A 21,661-nucleotide genomic window follows, 5' to 3' on the forward strand; every position below is an offset into this window, starting at 1 on the left:
TCTCTCTCTCTCTCTCTCTCTCTCTCTGTTAATATCAGCACATGCAGTGCTCCAACAGCTCCTGTCTTTAACGGAAATCTCTTCTCAATTCATACTCTCCTCAGTGCACTGCCTGGTGAGTGTCAACTTCCTTGAATGCATGACCTACATTTGCTAAGTATACTCCCGTTTTCTTCTCATCCATTTCCATCTGGCTTCCGTCTCCACAATTCGAGACAGTGATCCTAGTGACTTCCACGCTGCTGACCAACACGCTGCCAAGCCACTGTCTATTCCTTGCTCCTCATCTCAGGGGGCACATCGCAACATTTGCCACAGCCAACTGCTTCCTCCTTGTGGATACATTCTTCTCTCGATGTCCACGTATTGCTCTGTTCTGGTTTTCCTCCTCTATCTCATACTTCTCCTTTTCAGGTTCCTTATTTGTTGAATCTTTTCATGTACGCCATCTCTATAGGATGGAATTACTTTGGGTTTGATCCAGAGATGCTTTCTCTCCTCCCTCTACTGTCTCTGTAGTGGTAGGTGACTTCCTTCATTATCACAGCTTTAAATGCCATGCATAAACAAGTGATCCAAATGTGTATCTTTGGCCCAATCCTTTTCGCTGAGCTCCAGATGCTTACAGCTAACTTCCTACTTGATATCTTCTTTGAAGTGTCCACTCCCCAAACTCTTTCCCCATCTGTCTTCTCCCCACCAAAGTAATATCCATCCCAGGTGCTCAATTTTAGTTACAGCCCTGAGTCCATCACCTGTGCTCTTCACCGAATTTCTATAATCTCAACTCTGTCTACTCCTCTCTACCTCACTGTCACCACGCTGGCTCAATCCCAGTATCCCTCACCCAGAAGGATTCTAATGGTCTTCCTGATTTCACACATATCCTACTCCAACCCATTTTCTCTACAATCAGAAGACTTAAAAAAAAAACAAACTCACCTCACTCCTCTGCTTTTAAAGTCTTCAATGGCTTCTTATTACATTTAGATAAAACCTGAAGTCTCACCATCACCTAGGGTTCTATGTGGCTTGTGCCCTGCTCACTTCGACCGCTCTGTCTCCTGCTCCTGGGCCCCCGGCTCACTGCATTCCAGCTCTGTGACTTTCTTCCAGTTAACTGATTGTGCCATGCTGTTTTCCTACCTCAGGTCCTTTGCATGTGCAGATTCTTCAACCTGGAAGGCCCCCCTTGCTCTTTTTAAGGCTGGCTCCTCCTCATCCCTCATGCCTCCGCTTAAAGGTCACAGTCTCACAGAGGCTTTCTATGATCACTCCTATGTTTATAAGTATATAACCCCCTCGTTCTTATAGTTTAAAAATGTTAGCATTTAGTTCATTTTTCCCCAAAGCATTTCACAGTTTGGAATTATTAATTTGTTCACGATCTGCCTCCTCATTAGAATTTAAGTCTATGAGGGGAGGGACTCTCTGCTTTGTTTATAGCTGTTGGATATCTGCCAGAGCCTGGCACATACGAAATGTTCAAGAACTATATCTCAGATGAGGGACTGTACAAATGTAGGTCACATAGGTAGAATGCAAAGATAGTGAGACATCTGTAGACATCCAGATGTTTGACCTACTTGGTATCAAATAATTAAAATGTTAGAGCTCTGCATATGTCCTGGTATCACTAATGCCATTGTAGAATGCAGTTTCAAAGACAATGATTTTCACTTACCATGCAAGTGTCTCAGTGACCTTTAAGTGATATGTTTATGTTGATCACATTCTTCAGGCTCCTCACTTTTCACTTCATTGTTTCACCTTTATACCCTCCTTTTTCTGAGATCTAATTTCCAGCACCTCCTTTCTAGAAGAGCCAATGCAGACTCTCAAGTAGGCCTGTCTCCAATGTATGCCCCCAGCCCCACCAGAAAATTCTGTGCAGAACAGAGAAGTTCAAGGAAGGCAAGACTTTACTTCAGACTCAGCCTAATTCTTGTGCCCATTTTCCAGATGCCATCTTCTCCCCTCTACTCCAGCCCCTCCTTCTATCAGCTATGCCTTTGCCTTCCAAAATATTTTGTTGAGTTCAACATCTCAGCATGGAAAACATGCTTACACCTATCCCATATTAAAAACAAAAAAAAAAAGAAGCAAATCAAAATTTAAAAACAACGCTTCAGCTCTTTATCTCCTCCTGACTAGAACCCAGTCTCCTTTTCAACTCTTAGCATTTAGGTAGAGAAAATTGCAGTTCCTCTCTCTAGCCTCCAGACTAGATGGATAAAGGTCTATTAAGTATCTTCATGGGAGTTTCACAGCACCCCTGACATAGTATTTCTCAAAGCAAATTTATAACCACGCCCACCTCCATAACAAGTCTCCTCCCTTTTCTGCCGTCTCTATTTTGATAGCTGACTCCATCATCTTCCCTTTCAAGTAATCTGGAAAAACTGGCCTCCACCCTTCATTTCTCCTTTATCTCACTTACTCCAATATTCCGGCCTATGCAAAATCTCCCTGTCTATTTGCCCCTTAACTCTCCCTCCACGCTGCTGCCTCGCTCCATCCTCCCCGCTATAGCTCCTGTCCAGCCCCACAGTGCCTCTCAGCCTCTGCAATACTCTCCCAGCTGTCAGAATTGGTCGGGAGAGGCTGGTCCCATCCGTCCTTTGTTTAAAATACCTCTCTAGCTCCCTGCCTGGTGACCAAGTCCTGGCTTCTTGGCATAGCCTAAGAGGTCCTTATTTTAATCAGGCTCCTGCCTCTCTGGCCTGGCCCCTCCCCTGTACCACTGCCTGCTTACTGCCCCGCCCGCGCCCGGGCATGCTGCATTGCTCCTAGATGCCCCTTCCACCTGCTGCCACCCCCACCCCCTTCAACTCCCTCAGGCTTCACCACTTCTGTAGAGCTTTTTGGCTCCCTGATCCTCCTACTCCCTAGCCTGGTGGTCTCCCTGTTCTTTATTTGGGTTCCCACAACACCCATTCAATGGTACTGTAATGGAACTTGTCACCCCGGCAGAAACTGTGTACTTGTCCATCTCTTCCACCAGACTCAGAGCTCCCTTGCAGAGAGAAAAGTGAGCCTTCATCCCTGAAGCTCCACTGCCCAGCACAAGGTCTGGCATGAAGCAGGACTTCAATATACTAGGTTGAGTGAATAAAAGCTTTGGATGTCACGATTTCACCCTCTCGGGTTGGAAGGCTTCAAGTCCTCCTAGTACTGCTCAGGCCCTTAAGCTTTCTGTTTCCTAAAGACCTCTGCTCTCTTCTTAGCTTTAACACTCCAATTATTACACTGGCTAGTGTTGATATCGAGGTCAAGGTCCACAGGATTATAGCCCAGATGTTTATGATTACAACATCCCTTGTAAACGGTCCCTCGTGGACAGGCACCATGCCGCCAAACTCATGTTTCCCAAAGGTGGATCCACAGATCTATGGCTTTGTGGTTATGCAAGGTGATTAAAAGGTCCCCAGAAGGCCACAAGTCTGTCCTAAACCCAACCTACAATGACCGTGATCCAGTGCTGTAAATGTATGATAATGCAAACAATGATCTCAGGCTTCTAAAATTTTGGTGAGAATGAATGGATTTTGGAAGTCCCAGTAAATTAAATGAGGTAACACACTGGTGGGTCCTCGGGACCTCTCTCCGTGCACTTTGGCTCAGAGCTGATCCCCGGCTTTTGCCTCGTGGCAGGTTAAGGGATGTAGAGTGGCCTACATTTACCTCTTTAATGTGTAGAAAGTCCTTGGCATCAAAGGAGATAGCTGTGCTCGGGACAGGCACATCCTCGTCCAGGGCACCACAGTAGCTCACGTTTGTCTTCACAGCAAAGGCTACAGGCTTGGACTGGGCAAAAAATCATAGAATAAGGACGGAGGGAGGAAGACAGGGGAGGATTTTTCATATTGACATGTAGTATTATAGTAAGATAATTGGTAGTACCAGCCAGCAGAAGTCACTCCCCAAAGGAGGATCTCAAATGGGCTTCCCATTCTCAGACAGCACTGAGACATCTACAGACAGGACACTGAAAATGACTGTGGTACTTTGCAACACCCCAAACAAAAAATGTGCCTTTAAGGTACTGAAAATGAATGGATCGGTGGGAGGGGCTGCCCGCTTTGCCCTCTAGTCATAAAACTTGTTTGTTATTTTAAACGATAACAGACACCCCCACCCTCCTGACACAGGAAATGTGTGCTGGGTCTTAAATAAAAAGGTTGTGGTGGTGGTGTGGGCGGTTAGCTCAGATCTGAAAACCTGTGGGATCCCATTCAATGGAATACCTTATCTTGCCAGGGGAAAAAGAAAGTCCAGTCAGGAGTAGACAGGAAGGGCAGAGCTTACAGAAGTTGGTTCTGAAACTTTTTGGACCAAATGCTCTTGGGCTGGTAAGCCTGGCTGAGGTTAAGCAAACCACCAGCCTACGCTAATGGTACTGTGCTGACATTTGCGTGACCACAATGGCCCCAAAACAGACTCTGAAAGAAAACTAGAACAAAAATTAGCCACAAATGAGTACGCAAGGTTCCTGCAGTCCTGGTCCGCTTTGTTGTGGGCTCATTTATTCATGCTGTGAACATGGCTGGGGAGCAGCACTTGAGGCAGGACCTGAGTTCGAGTCCCACTGATGTCTCTTCACAGGAACTGCCCAAAACCCCCTTCTGTCAGCCTAACACAGGCATCACAAGTGTCAGAGCAAATGAAGATACCTCATTACTCGCATCATTCTCCTCTTTTAAAACTTTGTTGTTGTGCATAAGATGACATTTGGCAAAAGGGGTCTGTGCTAAAAAATAAAAAAGTAGTTTAAAAGACACAGGATGGGAGGTCTCTAGTGACTCTTCTCATTCTGACATTCAAAAATGCAATTTGTTGCCTCCTGCGGGTGCAGGGCCTACCAGGGGGCTCTCTCCCTGTGGAATGTCTGAAGCTCTATTTTGGCAATGCCCTTACTGCTCCTCTTTGCTGCAATGCTAGTACTGGTTCAAAGTTCTGAACTTCATGCTGAACTTGAGGCGGGAGACTGAACCCAAGAGTGAAGAGCAGAGAGAACAACAGGGAGACCCACAGAACAATAGTGTGAGTGTGGCCTGCAGTGAAGGCTAATGTCATGGAGGAGGTGGAGCAACCTTAGGAGGCTCTTTGCCAATACTGGGTGTGGCGGGCTTGTTATTGGCTACAACTGCTAGGTTGGAAGAGGACCAGAAAATTCACCCCCAAAACAAACACAAATGGATGAAGTGTCAGTGTCTCAGGTAATGGCCCGGTGGGGGAATGTCAATAAACTTCCCTTGGGGTGAATGGATCAGAAAGCCTTGCAATCTGGTGCCTTCTCAGGATGATTATAAAGTGATTTCTTTCCACCCTCCCCCACCCCCCGACCCCCGAGAAATCTGAAACAGGGGAAGAGAGCTGACTGACATTCCACTCTGGAGCCCAAAAGGCAAGAAAGTCACCTTTGCTCTCTCAAGCTGGATAGCCGCTTGCTGCTCTCTCTCCTGCCGAATCGCTTCCCTGTCCTCTTCCAAAGAGACATCGGAGTCCGACGGCCTGCTCGTGTAGGAATCCGCTGAACCCTGGAAAGGAAAACCCAGAGTGGTTTAAATGAGGTGAGGAGAGGCTTCTTAAGATTGTCCCATCCATAACAGCATCCAGAAGCGGGTTCTTTTCATTTGCACAGAATTTGGTGTGTACACTCTGTGCCTTCTTGCAGATATAAATTTAGACAGCAGAACACAGTTAAGCATCTGAGTAACTCCGAAGGTAGTAATGCTGTGAAGAAAATATTTTGACTAGATTAAGTGCTAAGAGGTAAACTGCAATGAAAATTGTTATATTCATCCCCAGTTCTTCTTGTTTTCTGCTATCTTTATATTAAACTCATATTCATTTGTGAAATTGAAGTTTAATTCCATTCTCTTTTATATATAACTCTAAAGGAAAAAGAAAGTCAGCCTATTACAAGACCTAAATGCTATCTGTATCTTGGGTTGCGGATGAATTATTTGCCTAGGATTTCAACAGAGCCATCTTGCATTAGTAAAATGATTTTCCAGCCCCACTGTCAACACTATTGAACTCTTTCACTATTATAACTTCAATCATTTTCCCATAGTAGCCATACATGGTCACTATGGCCATTAAGCCATGAACCTTGAGAATGAAAACAAGGATATCCTCAGGTGAAGCCCACATCTAGAAGGGCTATTAGAACAATACTGAGATCCAGCCTGAGTGATGTAGCCAAGGGACTGAGGGCACCCAGCATCACTTGGTTCTCATAACGTAAAAAGAGACGAAGGCTACAGCAGCTGGTCAAAAAGTTACTCCCCGCCTCAAATCCTGGCATTTGGCCCTCCAGGTGCTAAAGGAGCATCCTTACAATTTCCTGGCACTACAAGTTGATGTTTGCATAGATGATGACATTTACAAAGCAAAGGTATTAATAGGATTGGTTTATTTGATGTATTTCATAAATCATACACAGATTTTGAAAAACCAGTTATATGGATAGTAGACCATATTCATATTCAAGTTCACTAAGAATTTGCTATTCGAAGTGAAAAATGAGTCCTAAGAATAGCTAACTGCTGAAATGGGCCCTTTGAAAGTTTTTCTGAACTTAGAAATATTAAGGTTTGTTTGTTTACACATTATTTGTGAGTTTGTTGCCTGTAACGACAGCTCTGTCTCTCAGGAGAGGGTGTTATTCTAGCTGGGGTGGGTTTTCCCACCCTAAACAAAAGGAAAAAAAAAGAAAACGTTCCAGCACAGATTATCCTGGCAGCCTAGAACGGTAACTCTTGGTTAGAGGTTTTATCAGAGTGCCTGTAGAACACTGGTTCTAAATTCTGCCTCAGCAACTTAATTTTGAAAACTTTATGCAAGTTACTTAGGTAACTCCAGACTCAGTCTCCTAATCTGTACAATGGGGATGTTGACTACATCAAAGGATTAAATGGAATAAAATACAATGACAGCTAAAATGTATTAATCCCCTGCTATTACATCAGCATGAGGCTAGATGCTTTGCATACTTTATGTCATGGAATCCTTATAACAGTATGGAAGCTGGGATTCATACTCGGGTCGTCCAACCTTAGAGCCAGGTGTTTCAAACGCTACCCTGGGCTGCACTGTGTATTAAAATATTTACTACAGGACCTGGCCCATCATAGGCACACAGAAGTCATTCTCATCCCCTTCCCAGTGCTGAAATTTTTACATTGAATTTTTTAAAAAAGAATTTACAGATTCTAATCATTTTTCAACTCCCTCATAATATTTATGAACAATAGCTCATCTTGAAATGTATCCATTTTTTTCTGACTGTATTTGATGCAAAGAAAACACTGTTTTCCTCCAGTTATATTTGGATATAACTGGTATATATAACATTGTATACCTGTTGATTTGATACACTACCATATTGCAAAATGATACACTATATGTTTAATAAGTGCAATGTGCCTAAATCCAGGCACTTTATGTAGTGCTTTTGAAAGTGCCCTTTACAGAGGAAATGTATTTGTTAACCAAATTATAACCAAGTTCTTCTGTACAAATCTACTGGGAAAAGTCTGGACCTATAAAATGAATAAATATACGGTGACTGTTTTATAATGCATTCACTGCTTTCAAAAGTGCTGCCTTGAAATCCTTTAAAACAGAGTTCTCTCAGAACATCTTTTGTCCAAATGCAGTTATACCTGCATAAAATCCAGAATAAGAGAGAAACAACGTTTCTAATACACGTATGCGCAAACACACACGCACATGCAATACCAGCTCTGAGCTGGTCTTAGGTGATGTTTGGTGAAGTGTGATGTGTGCGGTAGCTCACTGGCTGTGTGAAGATGTCTAGACCATAAAGTGATTATGATGCAGGTGATCAGGAAGGAGGCACTTGCCTTGTTTTGAAAACATGTGCTGGGGAATGTTAATGGCTACAGTTCTCAAGAAAGCAGGCTGCCCACTGAAGCAGTGAGTCAATCAGCTAAAATACACAACCTACTGTTGACACTAGGAGATGGCTAATTTCCTGAAACTCCCATAACGACATTTCAAATCCTGGCATTCAATCGTCTCTGAGCACACAAGAAGTGATTCAAGGACTCCTGCAAATAAACTTTATCTTGAAATGTGAACATAATTGTAAGAATTTCAAAATTACTTAATAAGCTCTACTATTGCCAAATATGTAAAAGCAAAAGCTTGTGGTGACTTCTCTGTTTCTAAGAATATTGGTGGAGGGAAAAATAAAGCACCATGATATCCATTTTCATAATTACAGTGTTAGATCAAAACATTTACTCTGTTTTCTTTTTTTCAGTGATATCTACATTTCTTTGAGTATGGCAATCATTGCTGCTGTTGCTCAAGGTCCCAGGGAAAGCGGAGGGCCAACACCAAAGGCCCATGTTTGGCCCATAGATGTGTTCTGCTGGCTTGGCACGGAATTGGTTTCTTGTTTTCATTTATTTTTATTTTGTTTTGTTTCAATGGATTTAAAGAGATCATAGACATATCCCAGGAGAAAGAAAGAAAAAGAAAAAGTAAAGGCCCTGGGTTATCATTACAAAGGCACAAAGAAAAGAACAACAGAGCCCTGGAGAAGCAGAGGCGAGAGGAGACCACCTGGGCGGGACTAGCGGAAGGGCCCAGATCCGAAGGGGCTACAGCAGGCTTCCTAGACTGGAGAGTTGGAGGGCGCTTGTGCAGACCGAGGTTTGGTTAACCATTTATGACCAGGAACAGGGGAATGGTTAAGAAGGAAATAATGTTAGATGCTAAGGGGATAGACCTGAAGATGTAAAGGTTACTAGTCCTGGCCAAAGCTGGAAAATGCAGCCCCATCAACTTTTCATTTTTCGGAATTCTATTTCATAAGACGGGCAAAGCGTGAACTGCCCGACTTATTGAGTGAGCCCATCCTGGGCCATCAACACGTATAAGAGGCACAATGGAGGCTGGTCCCTCAAAAGTTACAAAGCAGCCACCATGGCAAGTCACATCATCTCCAATGAACCAACTAAATCGGGAAGAAAATGGAAACAATCGCTGAAAGTCTCTTCATAAACATGATATAACATATATTATATACATAGACACATATGTAATTTTTAAAGTCATAAACTAATGCATCCTAGTGAACATCAAAAGAAACACATCTCTTTCCATTCTCATACAGCCCAGACTCTTCTTTTTCCCTTTTACTTGCTATTGTAAACAGATCCAGCCTCATACCTTTCTTGAATTGTCTTGAGTACAAAATTTTTAAAAAGTGGATAGAAACATTGGAAAATCAGTGTACTGTTGTCCTGGAAGATGGAAAGTGATCTCAAATCGAACAATGGAAGGGTTTCTCCTTGTACCCAGAAAGAAGGGCCACGATGCGGGCTGGAGGGCAGCCACGGGCCTTGCGGCCAGACAGTTCGGGGTTCGACACTGGCCAGTGCTTACTGGCTGGGGGTCTTTGGCAACTTATTATAACTTTAAGTCTCAATTTCCTCCTATGTGAAATGAGAATAATAACACGGACCTTGTAGAATTTCCCAGTGTTTGATTTGAGCTAGAACATCATTTCTTTTGCCATCATGAGGGAAATTAGGAAATTCCAGCAATTAATCTTTGACTCACTAATTAAAAGTTTTTGGCAGCTTTTCAACATTAAATTTTTGGTTTTCCTCAAGTTGTAGGATTCACATCTTGTTTTTTTTTTCTTAAACAGCTTTACTGAGGTAAAATTTACATACCATAAAAATTCACACATTTTCAATGGACAATTCAATGATTTCTAATAAATTTATAAAACACAATTTATACCACAGTCTAATATTAGAATATTTCTATTACCTCATAAGAAACCTCATACCTATTTGTAGTCAGTCTCCAATCCCACTGCTCAACCCAGGTATCCACTTATTTATCTTGTCCTTTTAAAACTAAAATATACTATTTCTTTTTATGAGTAATTTTAGAATTTAGATATGTCATTACATTTGCGCAGAAAGGAGAGTTTACAAATGTCTGATTTCAAAATGTACTACTACTAGAACAGAACCTTGCTTTTGCTGGGCCTTTTGGACTTATGGTCAAACAGCCCTGGGATTCTCACTTTCTAGCTTAGCTGTGCATTCGCCGGACACCGGCCATCTGTCAGGTTCCGTAATGGCCGGTACGTGAGCAGAGGCCCGCTTAACTTTTCTGAGACTCTTTCCTCATCTGCATAATAGGAATGAAACCCTTCAGGGTTGTTTTGGAGAATTAATAAGACACCACAGTGCAATGATATACAGCATAATAATAATGCTTCTTAAACCAGTGCCATCCAAGAGAACTTTCTGCAGTGATGGATAAGCCCTGTATGGGTGCTGTTCAGTATGGTAGCCACTAGCCACATGGTGATAGAGCACTTGAAATGTGACTAGTGAGACCAAAAAACTGAATTTTTAATTTAATTTTAAATGTTTAAAATTTTATTCCATATTAATTAATTTAAATTTAAATACCTACATGTAACTAGTGTCTACAGATTTGGGCTGTGCAGTAGGAGACACTACAAATGTCAGTTTCGCTTCCAGATCAGACACGTGAATGTTAAACTTGGTGTCAATTTGGTATCCTAATGATTGCAGTAAGTTCACTAAGTGACAGTGGAATGTCCACAGAAACATATTGCTCCCAAAGGATTTGAGCTGGTTTCTCTCCACTGAGCTTGTGATGATTTGACAATGCACTTTTTTCCACATTGCAGAAGGAACAAATTTTTCCCAGGGTGGGCAGGTAAAGAGTCTACTCACAAGGCCGCCCTAAGCAAAAATGTCTCTTAGGCAAGATTTATTTTTACAGGCCAGTCTCTTGGTTTCCTGTTGAGGCTTTTTTCTCCTTCACTCCCCTTCACCAAACATGTCCAGGGCTCTTTATTGAGGCATCCAGGCTAGCAGGGTCCAGGCCGTGTCTCCGAGTATATAGGCTTGAGCAGTGTCTGGCACACAGGGGAATCTCAAGTTTGTTGAAAGACAGATGCTCTTATTCCCATCAAAATCTATGTATTGTTTGTTTCGTGATTTTAAGTTCTTCTATGGTTGCTGGTTAACTGACCAAGGTTAATGCTTACTGGGTGTGATGTTGTTAGCAATCCCAACTCTATAACACGAGATTTTCTTTTTTAAAGAACTGTGGTTTTCAATGACTTAATCCAGAGTCCTGGATGATGTGCATATTCCCAGCATTTAGGCTGAACAGGTACTTTTGAAATTATACCTAAGAGATGACAATTTAACTTTCCTCTAAGGTATTTTGTCCCACTTCTTGTAAATAGGAGGCTTTCAAAAATGTTGGTTGAAAGAAAAGGCAAACTCTGTAGCCCATTTCATTGGATGGGAGAACTAACAGTCAGCCTCAGTCACTAACTGAACTAAGCTTTGTTATTAGGCTTCAAAGAACAGTCAAGGGCAGCAAAGGAGTATGCTTAGAAAAGTTCAAAAAGGGAGGGAGAAGAGAATGAATGCCTACTCATCTCCTACTTTATGTCATCACTAATTATCACATCGAGGCTGGGAGGTAGGTTATGATTATACCCATTCTACAGAAGAGGCATCTGAGGCTCAGACAGTAAGAACGCCTTGTGTGTCACTATCATGGGGTGTCATGCAGGGGACAGCAGTATAGCTGGAATCTTTTTAAAAAATTCCTTCACAAAATCTGATACAAAAACATGAAAATTTCAAACATTTTTGCTGCCTTCAGTAAAACAAAATGACATTCTGCAATATTTTGTTAACATTGCTCATCCACCAAAACTTCACTAATTTGGGATGATGGATTTAGGTAAAGAACTGGAATTCTGAGATCATGGAAAGTGATTTGCAGGCTACTTTTCAAAAGACATGTTTTCAGCCCTGGGTGGATGGCACAGTATCGTCCCGTGCACCAAAAGTTTGTGGGTTCAATTCCCATCTGGGGTGCATACAGAAGGCAACCCATAGATGTTTCTCTCTGTAGCCTCTTTGTCTTTCTCTAAAATCAATAAACAGATCTTTGAGTGGGGATTAAAAAAGAAAAATTAAAAGACATGTGTTCTGATTCTAACTCCACAAGATATCTCCAGATTATCAAGGTTCTGGTTTGCAGATTTCTTTGAACTTCTGCTTTAATGATTGCATTTTACTAAGCCTTTTAGTTACTGGTAGGAGATTCTAAAGTACTGTGGAGAGTTTTCTTTTTCTCTTAAGTGATAACTCCTCAATTTGTGTTTATACTACTTAAATACAGGTTATTTTTCAATAATCAAATTTTAATTATATAGAAAAAAATAGTTTAAAACTGACTACAGGCTTTGTCTGAATTATCTCATTAGTGGAATCCAAATTAATGGGTTCTATTATAACTGTTTTATATGATTTATTTAAAGGGAAGTAGTATTCATTTAGAAAACCTAGCCAACCTTACCTTTCTTGTTATGTTCACAAGGTTAGCAATTGCTGTAGCTGCCTGCTTTCAGACAGCTATTTCTTTCCAGCTGTATCTCCATTAATGGGTCCTTAAAGGAGACCCCTAAAGGATATACAATAACAACAGAAGAATTTCAATTGACCTCCTAGGACAAAGAGGGAGGTGACATTTGCATGCACAATGATTTGACATTTTGTACCTTACAATGTGATCGCCCCCACTAACTCTAGCAAACACAATATAGTGATCTGACATTTCACATCACCTAAATCACTACACCTAAAACTAATATAATGGTCACTGTATACCAGCTATCCTTCTAAAAAAAGAGAGCGAGAGAAAGGGAGGTGACAAAAAGGCCCAGATGGAGATGGAAGGGAAATGCGAGTCAGCCACAGCCATTTGGGCCCCTGTGAAAAAGAAGTGGAAATGGAGGCCAAGAGCAGGTGTGCACGTTAAATCAGGGTGACAGTGGCGACGGGGGGGCAGATCCCTCTCATATCCCTTTACTATAAGGACTGTAAGTGCCTAACACTGGGGGTGAACAAAAAACAAAGATTACTTTATATGGATGCTATCTGGCAAAAACTGCTCTGATAATCAGTGCACAATACTGAACAAGTACGTAAGGAAGGCTACCTCAATGAACAAAATCAGTAATAAATCAGAACCCTTCTGTGAGACTAAGAGGTAACAGCATTTTTGCATCTCGTAAGAACTTCATCCTATTGGTAAGAATGGTGAGATCCTGGAGCTCACTTTCCTACTGGGAAAGGAAAAGTGGCCACCTTCTCCCTCAAGCAGTCAAGCTTTACTCTGTCTGGGCCACAGCATAACATCACGGGACACTGAGCAGCCAGCCAGGGAACCAGCACTGCCTGGTCAAAACTCAATGAGAGCTTCTGACCAATCCATGTGACACAGGTGAGTGCCTGGGTGGCCACACCTGGTTGGCACTTTATAAGCATTAGCCACAGCACAAGGTCTTCTTTCAAGGGCAGCAGCTCCGGCAGCACTGATTTTAGTCTCAGCAGGGGTATTAAAAGGGAAATGATGGTGTTTGCTCAGGAAGTCTTGAATGTGCTGCTGGTAGATGCAGAGCTGCCTAAAGATGAAGCAGCTAACAGTTTCCTGTCAGTGTGGACTTTGATGACCTTCAAGAAAAGCGGCTGATTGAGAAGTGCTTCCTTTTCACACTCTCCCAGAGTGGCTTACAAAGTAGCCCACGAAAACACTACTTTTACATTGTGGTTTGTTTTCTTGAGAGTCATAGTAGAGATATGATAACAGTAAATATGTTTCTCCTCAACATAACTTCAGGCAATCACTGTTATCTTTAAGAAATTTTAAAAAAGACTTTTCTTTCTGGCATATAAAAGGAGCAATAATATAGGTTGGTTTAAAAGAGAAAAAAAGAAAGTATGGAAAGGGCTTGACTCTCTCCCGTATCATTTCTGTAGCCTCGAAAACTCATGGAAAATTATCCTTAATTCTTTGGAAATAATGTTTACTTAGAGTTTCTCATTGCAGAAATGTGTGTTGACAGCTCAAAGAGTCCAGACGTGTCATCAAGAACAGAAGCGCTTCCCCAGAGACAGCTGCAGAGAGGATGGGAGCCCGAGCGGAGCGGCTACTGCATTCCAGGCGGAGATAACGTCTTAGCAACTTGCATTGGCTTCAGAGCACCAAGAACAATGCTTTGTGCCTTATCGGAGCTCGGGATGATTTACTCAATGAAAAAGAGAATGGGGAGGTCTCAGGGCATGGGAGAGAAGCATAAAAATGGAGTGCCCAGTAATGCCCGTATTTCACTCAAAGGGAGTACATACTTCCCGCCTTCTGGTGTTGTTGGAAACCATGCTGGAAAGAACCGTGAAAAACAAAACCAATGTGGATTTCACAATATCATACAAAAGTTGGTTTGGAAAAATGAATATTCACAAATGTTTCAGAAAAAAATGTTTAAAAATAAATACAGAAGGAAAATTGGCCTTTTTAACATTAAAATATTACAAAATGACAGAAATTAAAAATATCTGGTACTGGAACAGATCAATGCAATGAGTCCACAACTCAACCCATATATATTAATAATTAAAATATGACACAGGAAACATTTCAACTAAGTGGGAAAAGAGTGATTATTCAGCAAACAATGTTGGGAAAGTTAAATAGCCAATTGAGAGAAAAAGAGTTGATCCCTATTTCATTTCTTAAACAAAAATATATATAATGTAAATAAATGTGTCCTTTTTAAAAAACAAAAACTTAAATAGCTTGAAATTACCTGCATTAACCTCAAATGATGATTTTGATAGGCAATATTAAATATTAATGATCACTACAATATCAATAATAATAATATAGTAAGCACTATCATTTATTGAACACGTACTAGGTCCCATAGTTAGTGTTGAACATTTTTATTAATTGTGGTCACTGGAGAAGAATATGACCTGTGAAAGACCTTCAGGCCTGCCCGAAGGCTAGGTTAGTATGAATTCTTCTCTTTGGTCCCCAGACAATCTCCTATATTTATGAAGCCTGTAGGATTTAGGTTAAAAACGTGATGATGTAACTTAGTGCAGTAGTTTAAATTTAGGTACAAATGCTATTTTTGAATTATTAGACAGGAACTGATTCTAGGATACTTGAGAGGTACGGGGGTCCCTTACGCACATCCAGAATGTTAGGCAAGAGCCACGTCTACCCCTAGTTATGGCCACAGAAGGAATTCTCTACAGCTTAATGTCACCAAACTTGTCTTCAGGCCGTTGTGTTCCTTACACATTTGCTATCTCTCCTCGGCTCTTCAGGGCCTTGATACCAACTACACAGGGCCCAGCCCTCCAGATCAGCAAGGACCAGCCCATTTGCAGTTCGGAATGGCCAGAGTCCATACCGGGACCTGAGGCAGTGCACTTCCCTCCTTAATGGGTTCCGAAGCGGGAGGAACTGAAACCAAGGCTTGATTTTTGACTCCCTTTTAATAAGTTTGTGTTAGAACTCATTAGTTTAGAAGAACTTACTCTTAGTTCAACCTTTGGAACTAGGAAATGAGGCTTTAATTGGAATAAAACAGCACTTTACAGATGTTATCTAATTGAGTCACTATAAAAATTTTAAGAGGTAGTGTTCATTATCCACACTGACGTAAACAAGGCTTAGAGACACCAATAATATGCCCAAGGTCATGCAGCAAAGCGAATGTGGTGAACTTGTATGACTGACTGACTCTAAATAAAGCCCTTACTAACAGCTAATAACTTAGTCCAGAAGCGGTACTGGCAAGGCAATGCTAGATGAGCAAATGACTGAGGCTGTAGGCATAAAGAAAGTGGTATCAATCTCTCTCTCTGTCCCCTCCCACCCCGGCCCCACTCTCTGTCTCTCTCTCTCACTCTCTTTGCATTTAGATTGAACTGCCAATTACTGAGCATGCTGTATTCTCTCCAGGACATTCGTTTGATTTCTCTCCAAAGCTCCTTTGAGACCTTACAGATAGGTCAAGCTGCATGCCCTCAGTCACCCAGCCACAAACTGATGAAGCCAAGATTTGCATTTGTGGCAAAAGCATCTCTTGAATGGTACCAAAGGTTCTTAAAGATGTCTTCATAGTGCCAGAAATGAGGTCTTCGAGTACTTGGTGATATATTTGAACTGACACGGAAATACATACAATCACCTGTTACTAACAATGTGACTATGAAACTTGCAGATTTTTTCTTCCATTCCTTCAGGCCTATCCATTAGCTAATTAACATATCCAAAGCAGTCAGACAGTAAATCCACGTCTGCTCACTTTTTGTTGTTGTTGTTAGAAACTTTTGGACCAAGCAAAAAAAAAAAAAAAGAAAAAGAGATAAAATTATTGATTAGAATGTGTCTGGGAGAGATATTATGATTTATTCTAATCATGTTTGTTTTTCATTAGGAAATGTAAGGAGGAAGAATGATCAATCATTTGAGATCTGGAACCGAATACTCAGCTCAGAGTCGAGGCTAGAATGCCTGGGTTGCAACCCTACGGCTGCCACTCACTAGATGTTTGCTTTGGGACAGGCCCTTAATCTTTCTATGTTCAGTTTCTTTTCTGAAAAGGGGCATATTAGCTTACGAAACTGCTATGAAGATTATGTACTCAGAGCAAACAGTGTAAACTCTCAGCACCAGAATTACTCAGTACTAGTTAGCAAGTACACGTTACTTCATGGATTTATCCTGGCCCCTTGGTTCTTGAGTGAGCCCAGTTTGCTGTTTTTAACTCCTCCCTTAAAAATGGATAGAATGTGGCCCTGGCTGACGTGGCTCAGCTGGTCGGGCATCATGCCGCCAAGCAAAACGTTGCCGGTTCAGTTCCTAGTCAGGGAACATGACTGGGTCATGGATTTGGTTGCTGGTTGGAGAGTATACAAGAGGAGACTAATCTATGTCTTTCTCTCACATCAATGTTTCTCCTCCTCTTCCTTCCTCTCTGTCTAAGAATGAATAAATAAATAAATCTTTTTAAAATGGATAGAATGTAAAGCTTGAACTAATCAAGGTGAAGAGGAGTTAAAGGCTCTAGTAAGAACTTTGATAGGAACAGTTAAAAGTATTCATTAAAGTGAAATTTATAAATGAGATTGGCGTTATTCCTCCATGTTTTTTTTTCTGCCTGCAAAAGGTGTGTTTACTCAGGAGGCATTCCTTCTCCGGGAATAACCTAAAGATGATCAGTTTTTGTTTTTTTCAGAGAGCACCATGGATAAAACTGCTGTCCTTTGCTTGTGGTGCTGACTCACTCTCCACTCTGAACTGCGTGGCAGCTCCAAGTCACATGTCCATTAGCCCAGACTGATATGGGAGCTCTCCTCTTCAAAACTCCAGGGACCATGTCAAGATGGCCAGGGCTTGGGGCAGTCACCAGTCACGCAGCACAGTCATGTCCTCTCCTACCTGACACACTCCCCGGGTTTCCCGGCTGGCCCTGACAACAAAACCAGCCAATCCATCTAAGACTTCTGGAATCCTAAATGGGTTCAAAGTCACATCTGAGAGACACGACTCTCTTTTCTCTTCCAAAAGCAGAATGTGAGCTCTCTGGCCACAGAGTATGCCCTTGTGTCATTTCAACGAGGAAAATAAGGTAGCTGTTGCTTTACTTAGCTAAGCTTTCCCCCTGCTATTTTCTTGCTCTTTTTGCTTCCTTGAAATACATGCTTAAAAAATGAAAGAGAAAAGCTTCCCTTTTAAAGCTCTGGTGAATTTATTATAATAGGTCTTTTGTTATCACTCTGCATCTTGATAGATTAGAAAAAATTCATGAACCACATACATATATAATTCAAATGGCTGAATTTGAAGTAAATTAACAAATGTTTGAGTACCATGGTCCTATATTCTCCATTGTTAGGTATAATGATGGTTGTGTGGCAAACCCCAAGTCCAGGGGAAGGCAAGAGCATGAGAGGAAAAACAGGAAGTTCACATCAACACATAAGAGACACAATGTCCATTCAGTGGAAAGGCTTTTTCCTCATTGGGCTCACCCTGAAAGCTCTTCTCCTCCCCTCAGTATTACAGGGGATATAAATCTCCCTCCATGCTGCCACAGCAAAGCTCAGGGAGACCCACAGTGCGGAAGTGGGCCGCCCTGAGAACCGCAGCCAGCACTGGATGCTTCGAGCTCTCCACGGCTGCGTGCATCTGCACTTTGGGTTGTGGGAACAGGAGAGACAAGTCCAAGAAATTCAATTTAGAGAGATTCAGTACTTTAATAGAAAATTCAGGGCAAATGTAGGCACGAACACTAAAAGTTTTCTGCCTGACAACAGCCAGAGAATTAAAAGGCTCCATGTGAGGAAGGAACACGCCAGTGGAGGTGGCCTGAGTAACAGAACAGCACCGACAGCTAAACAGTGCTGCATAAAGGCCCAGGAGAGAAGAGGGCCCAGAGACATGTTCCTTAGGTTCCTCGGGGCAAGGGCACTACCAGCACCTAAGGACAGGGACCAGAAGTTAATATTCAACAGCCTTGAAGAATCTGTGCCGCTTGCTGCATGCACAATGTGAAATTATGCTTAACTGCTTGGTCCTAACTCCACAGTTTGGTTTTTGTTATTCATACTAAGCATTTTATTGCCTTTATTAAGTTCCATATATATCTATATAAAAACCAGGTGAATCTAACTGAAGCAATGACCAGGTTCTCCATAGCCCAAGAGGACTGAACAGGTAAGTTCATACACAACCTCCATGAACAGACCTCCATACACAAACCATAGTTGTAGATGCCCAACATGCCAGGTCACGTCTGGTTGTCTACCATCCAATATGGGATTCAAAATGACCAACACTTGTTGAAAATGTGTAAGACCTGCGCTAAGTGCAATGGTAGGCACAGAAATGAATAAGACATGGTCACTGCATCACAGGGGCTCAAATCTGATAGGGCTGACAGTTACGCAGATAACCGCATTATGAAGAAGCACATGAGGAGTGCTGTGACAGAAATACAAGTTCGATTATGGACAGGAGAGAACAGATTACCTGTTTGGGGCAACACCAAGATCTTTGGGAGAAGATGGAAGTGGGTGTTAAGCAGAGTTGTCAGGAATAGGCTGCGCAGCCAAAGATGTCAGGAGAGAACAGCAAGGCCAAAGGGCAGGCAGATAACAGAAATGTCTGTAGAATGATGAGGTTTGGCAACCCTGCAGTCACTATTGGGGTGGGAGTGGTGGTGGACACTAAAGATGGAAAAGCATGGGTCTTGCCTTTAAAAGTTTGCACTGAAGTTGGGCAGATGAGATATGTGTTCATGAAACATAGCAGTTCAGTGCTAGACCTACATTGTTTAAAAAAGAAAGCAACAGAGCTACTGCCTTTGGAGTTCCAACAAGGTGGAGGTCGTCTGAAGTGGCTCAGCCGTGTAAGCTGCAGGGAGAAGGCAGGGTTGGGACTTCATCTGAACAACTGGCTGTCGTCAGAAAAAAGCTGCTAGGCATTTCATGGAAAGGCAGAGGCAGTGTGAACACAGGCAGGCATGAAAGCAGCACCTTGTCTGATGTGTTGGGGGACGAGCAGCCGAGAGGTTCATGTTGAGGAGTTGTTGGAAATAAAATTGTAGACTGGAATAAATGCAGATCCCAACAAACCGGGAAAGCCAAGAGGAGGTGTTCGCAGCCCTCTGGCTGTGGGGAGATGGGATGCTGCACTCAGGTGGCAGAGTGTCAGATGGAAGAGGCAGCGTGAGGAAGGGAAGAGAGAAAGAGTGAGGTCAGACAGGCTGACGGGGAGACCGAAGGGATGATGGCAGTGAGAAAGGGAGGCGAAGGCAAACCGGAAACACATTTCAAAGAACATGTTCTAAAAATTGCTGACAGGACACAGGACATACATGCAATCTATTGACTGTTCAGTGTGTTCTAGGTACTGTATTAAATGCTAACTAAATGTGATACAGGAGGTAAAAAAGATCTCTTAGCTGAAGCATTTTCAACTTGAAGACAAGTAGTTTTCACAGTTCGTTTTTCTTAAATGTGAAACCTATCAACAAACTCAGCACTTTATCTTCTGTTCAGCAGAGATGAGGAGAAATAAAAATCAAGAGGTGATAAAAGAGAAAATGTAGTAAAGCTGGGAAAGTTTTAAAATCTCTGTAGTTCTTCAACCAGTCCAGTAAATCCTCAGTATTAACTTCATATTTGGGGGAAAGGTTCTTCACGAACTTAAGTTCCACAGCTTGAAGGCAATAGTACCTACAATACTGCAAAATTAAAATTAGTCAATAATCCTTCCTATTAGGAAAGATCACAAAGGATATAAAAAAGGAATGTTGATTGAATTTTGAACATTGCTATTCAAATGTGGTCTGGTACTTGTTCCAGAAATTATTTATAACCAAAGACAGCATAAAAATTGACAATGATAGACAAGCAAAATGCCTCAGTAGGCAGGGGCTGGGGCTTATATTGATTTTGAGAACAAGAATTTGAGAAGCAAACATTTCTTATTTTAAGCAATCACTGCTTTACTGAACAAATTCCAGGGAACTTGGTTTTATTGCAAATTCTATTATTCCATTACAAAATTGAAACTACAATAGAACCTTTCAGCATTTAACATGAAATGCTGTGAAGATGCTGAATATGAAGAGGAAATGAAGCTCACACTGAGAGAACACCCAGGCTTTACCAGAACACACATCACTATGCATATTGTTGAAAAGCAGTCCTCATGAGAATAAAGGGGAGGCGGCTGAAGTTGGCAACATTCTTCTTGGTGGATAACACTATCACTTGCCTGTTAATGGAAAGTTAATTAAGCTCATATTAAAACTGCAACAAGAATGCCCCATGGATGCCCCGGCAAAGTCCCCCAGTGACAATGCTTCCCAACACGTGCAAGGCTGGCCGCGATCAACTTCTACCTTGGATGACTAAGTGAGGAAGGGTTCTCCACAAATATTAGAACCTTGTGTTCTAGACAATAAAAATTAAGTCATCAACTGTCCTGAGACTATGCTCTCCCTATGGACAATAAGAAGTCTATAACTGATTATATTTTGTTGTTTGCTTCAGCCACCAGGAAGCTCAGAGCTAAGTTCTAACTTTGCTCTTGGTATAGAACTCTTACCTAAATTTACATTTTCCATGACTCTGATCTTTTGCTTGTTCCTAGCATTTTTGAGGGGCTGTATATAGTATTTGAAGTCACCTCAAAATCTCTGCTGGATGAGGTGCAAGTAAGAAACTTTAAAAAAAAAAATAAGTTTCATCAGATTGTATCCCACTATTTGTGATGAGTGAAACTGTCCTCCATTTTCTTCAGAGATGTACACAGATAGTTCTTTTGAGCCCCCAGTTGCTGCTATCTGGTTAAAAAAAATAGCCTCTTTTATCAGATAAGAAGTTTTTCAATCCCTCTCTTGCTGTCTGCCTAGGTTCTTGCTAGCCATTTGGAAGTCCCCAAATAAGAAATTAAGACTGTGCCACTCATTAGCCTTGTTCTGCCCGTGAACATTGAGTTTGTGATTTACTCAGTATGTTTCTTTGTATTATTTAACTAAGATTGGATATAAACATGTACTGAATCAACTCAAAACCTTTGTCCCCTTAAAGCATTCTTTATTTAATTGACATCAGGCTAGAGCAAAATAAGAAAATGTCTGTTCATTTACTTTGAAAAGAAGAACAAAACTGGGAGCAACATTATTAAAATAACATTTTAAATTGTTCCTGACAACATCCAGGCTCATCTG

General features: G+C 41.7%; 1 protein-coding gene across 3 annotated transcripts in view; it reads right to left on the reverse strand.

Annotated features, from left to right (window-relative positions):
* Window positions 1-21,661, reverse strand: part of CACNB4 (calcium voltage-gated channel auxiliary subunit beta 4) — a 132,276-nt gene that overhangs the window by 52,881 nt on the left and 57,734 nt on the right. For all 3 annotated transcript variants that reach the window (XM_054562703.1, XM_054562704.1, XM_054562705.1), the window contains 2 exons: window positions 5,421-5,540; window positions 3,685-3,807 (listed from right to left, as the gene is read on the reverse strand). In XM_054562703.1, the coding sequence (XP_054418678.1) occupies window positions 3,685-3,807; window positions 5,421-5,540 (243 nt within the window). The remainder of the gene's footprint in view (window positions 1-3,684; window positions 3,808-5,420; window positions 5,541-21,661) is intronic.

The sequence above is a fragment of the Pteronotus mesoamericanus genome, unplaced genomic scaffold (assembly GCF_021234165.1).
Source record: "Pteronotus mesoamericanus isolate MK-2021 breed Mesoamerican mustached bat unplaced genomic scaffold, CSHL_Meso_final scaffold_651, whole genome shotgun sequence".
Taxonomy (NCBI): domain Eukaryota; kingdom Metazoa; phylum Chordata; class Mammalia; order Chiroptera; family Mormoopidae; genus Pteronotus; species Pteronotus mesoamericanus.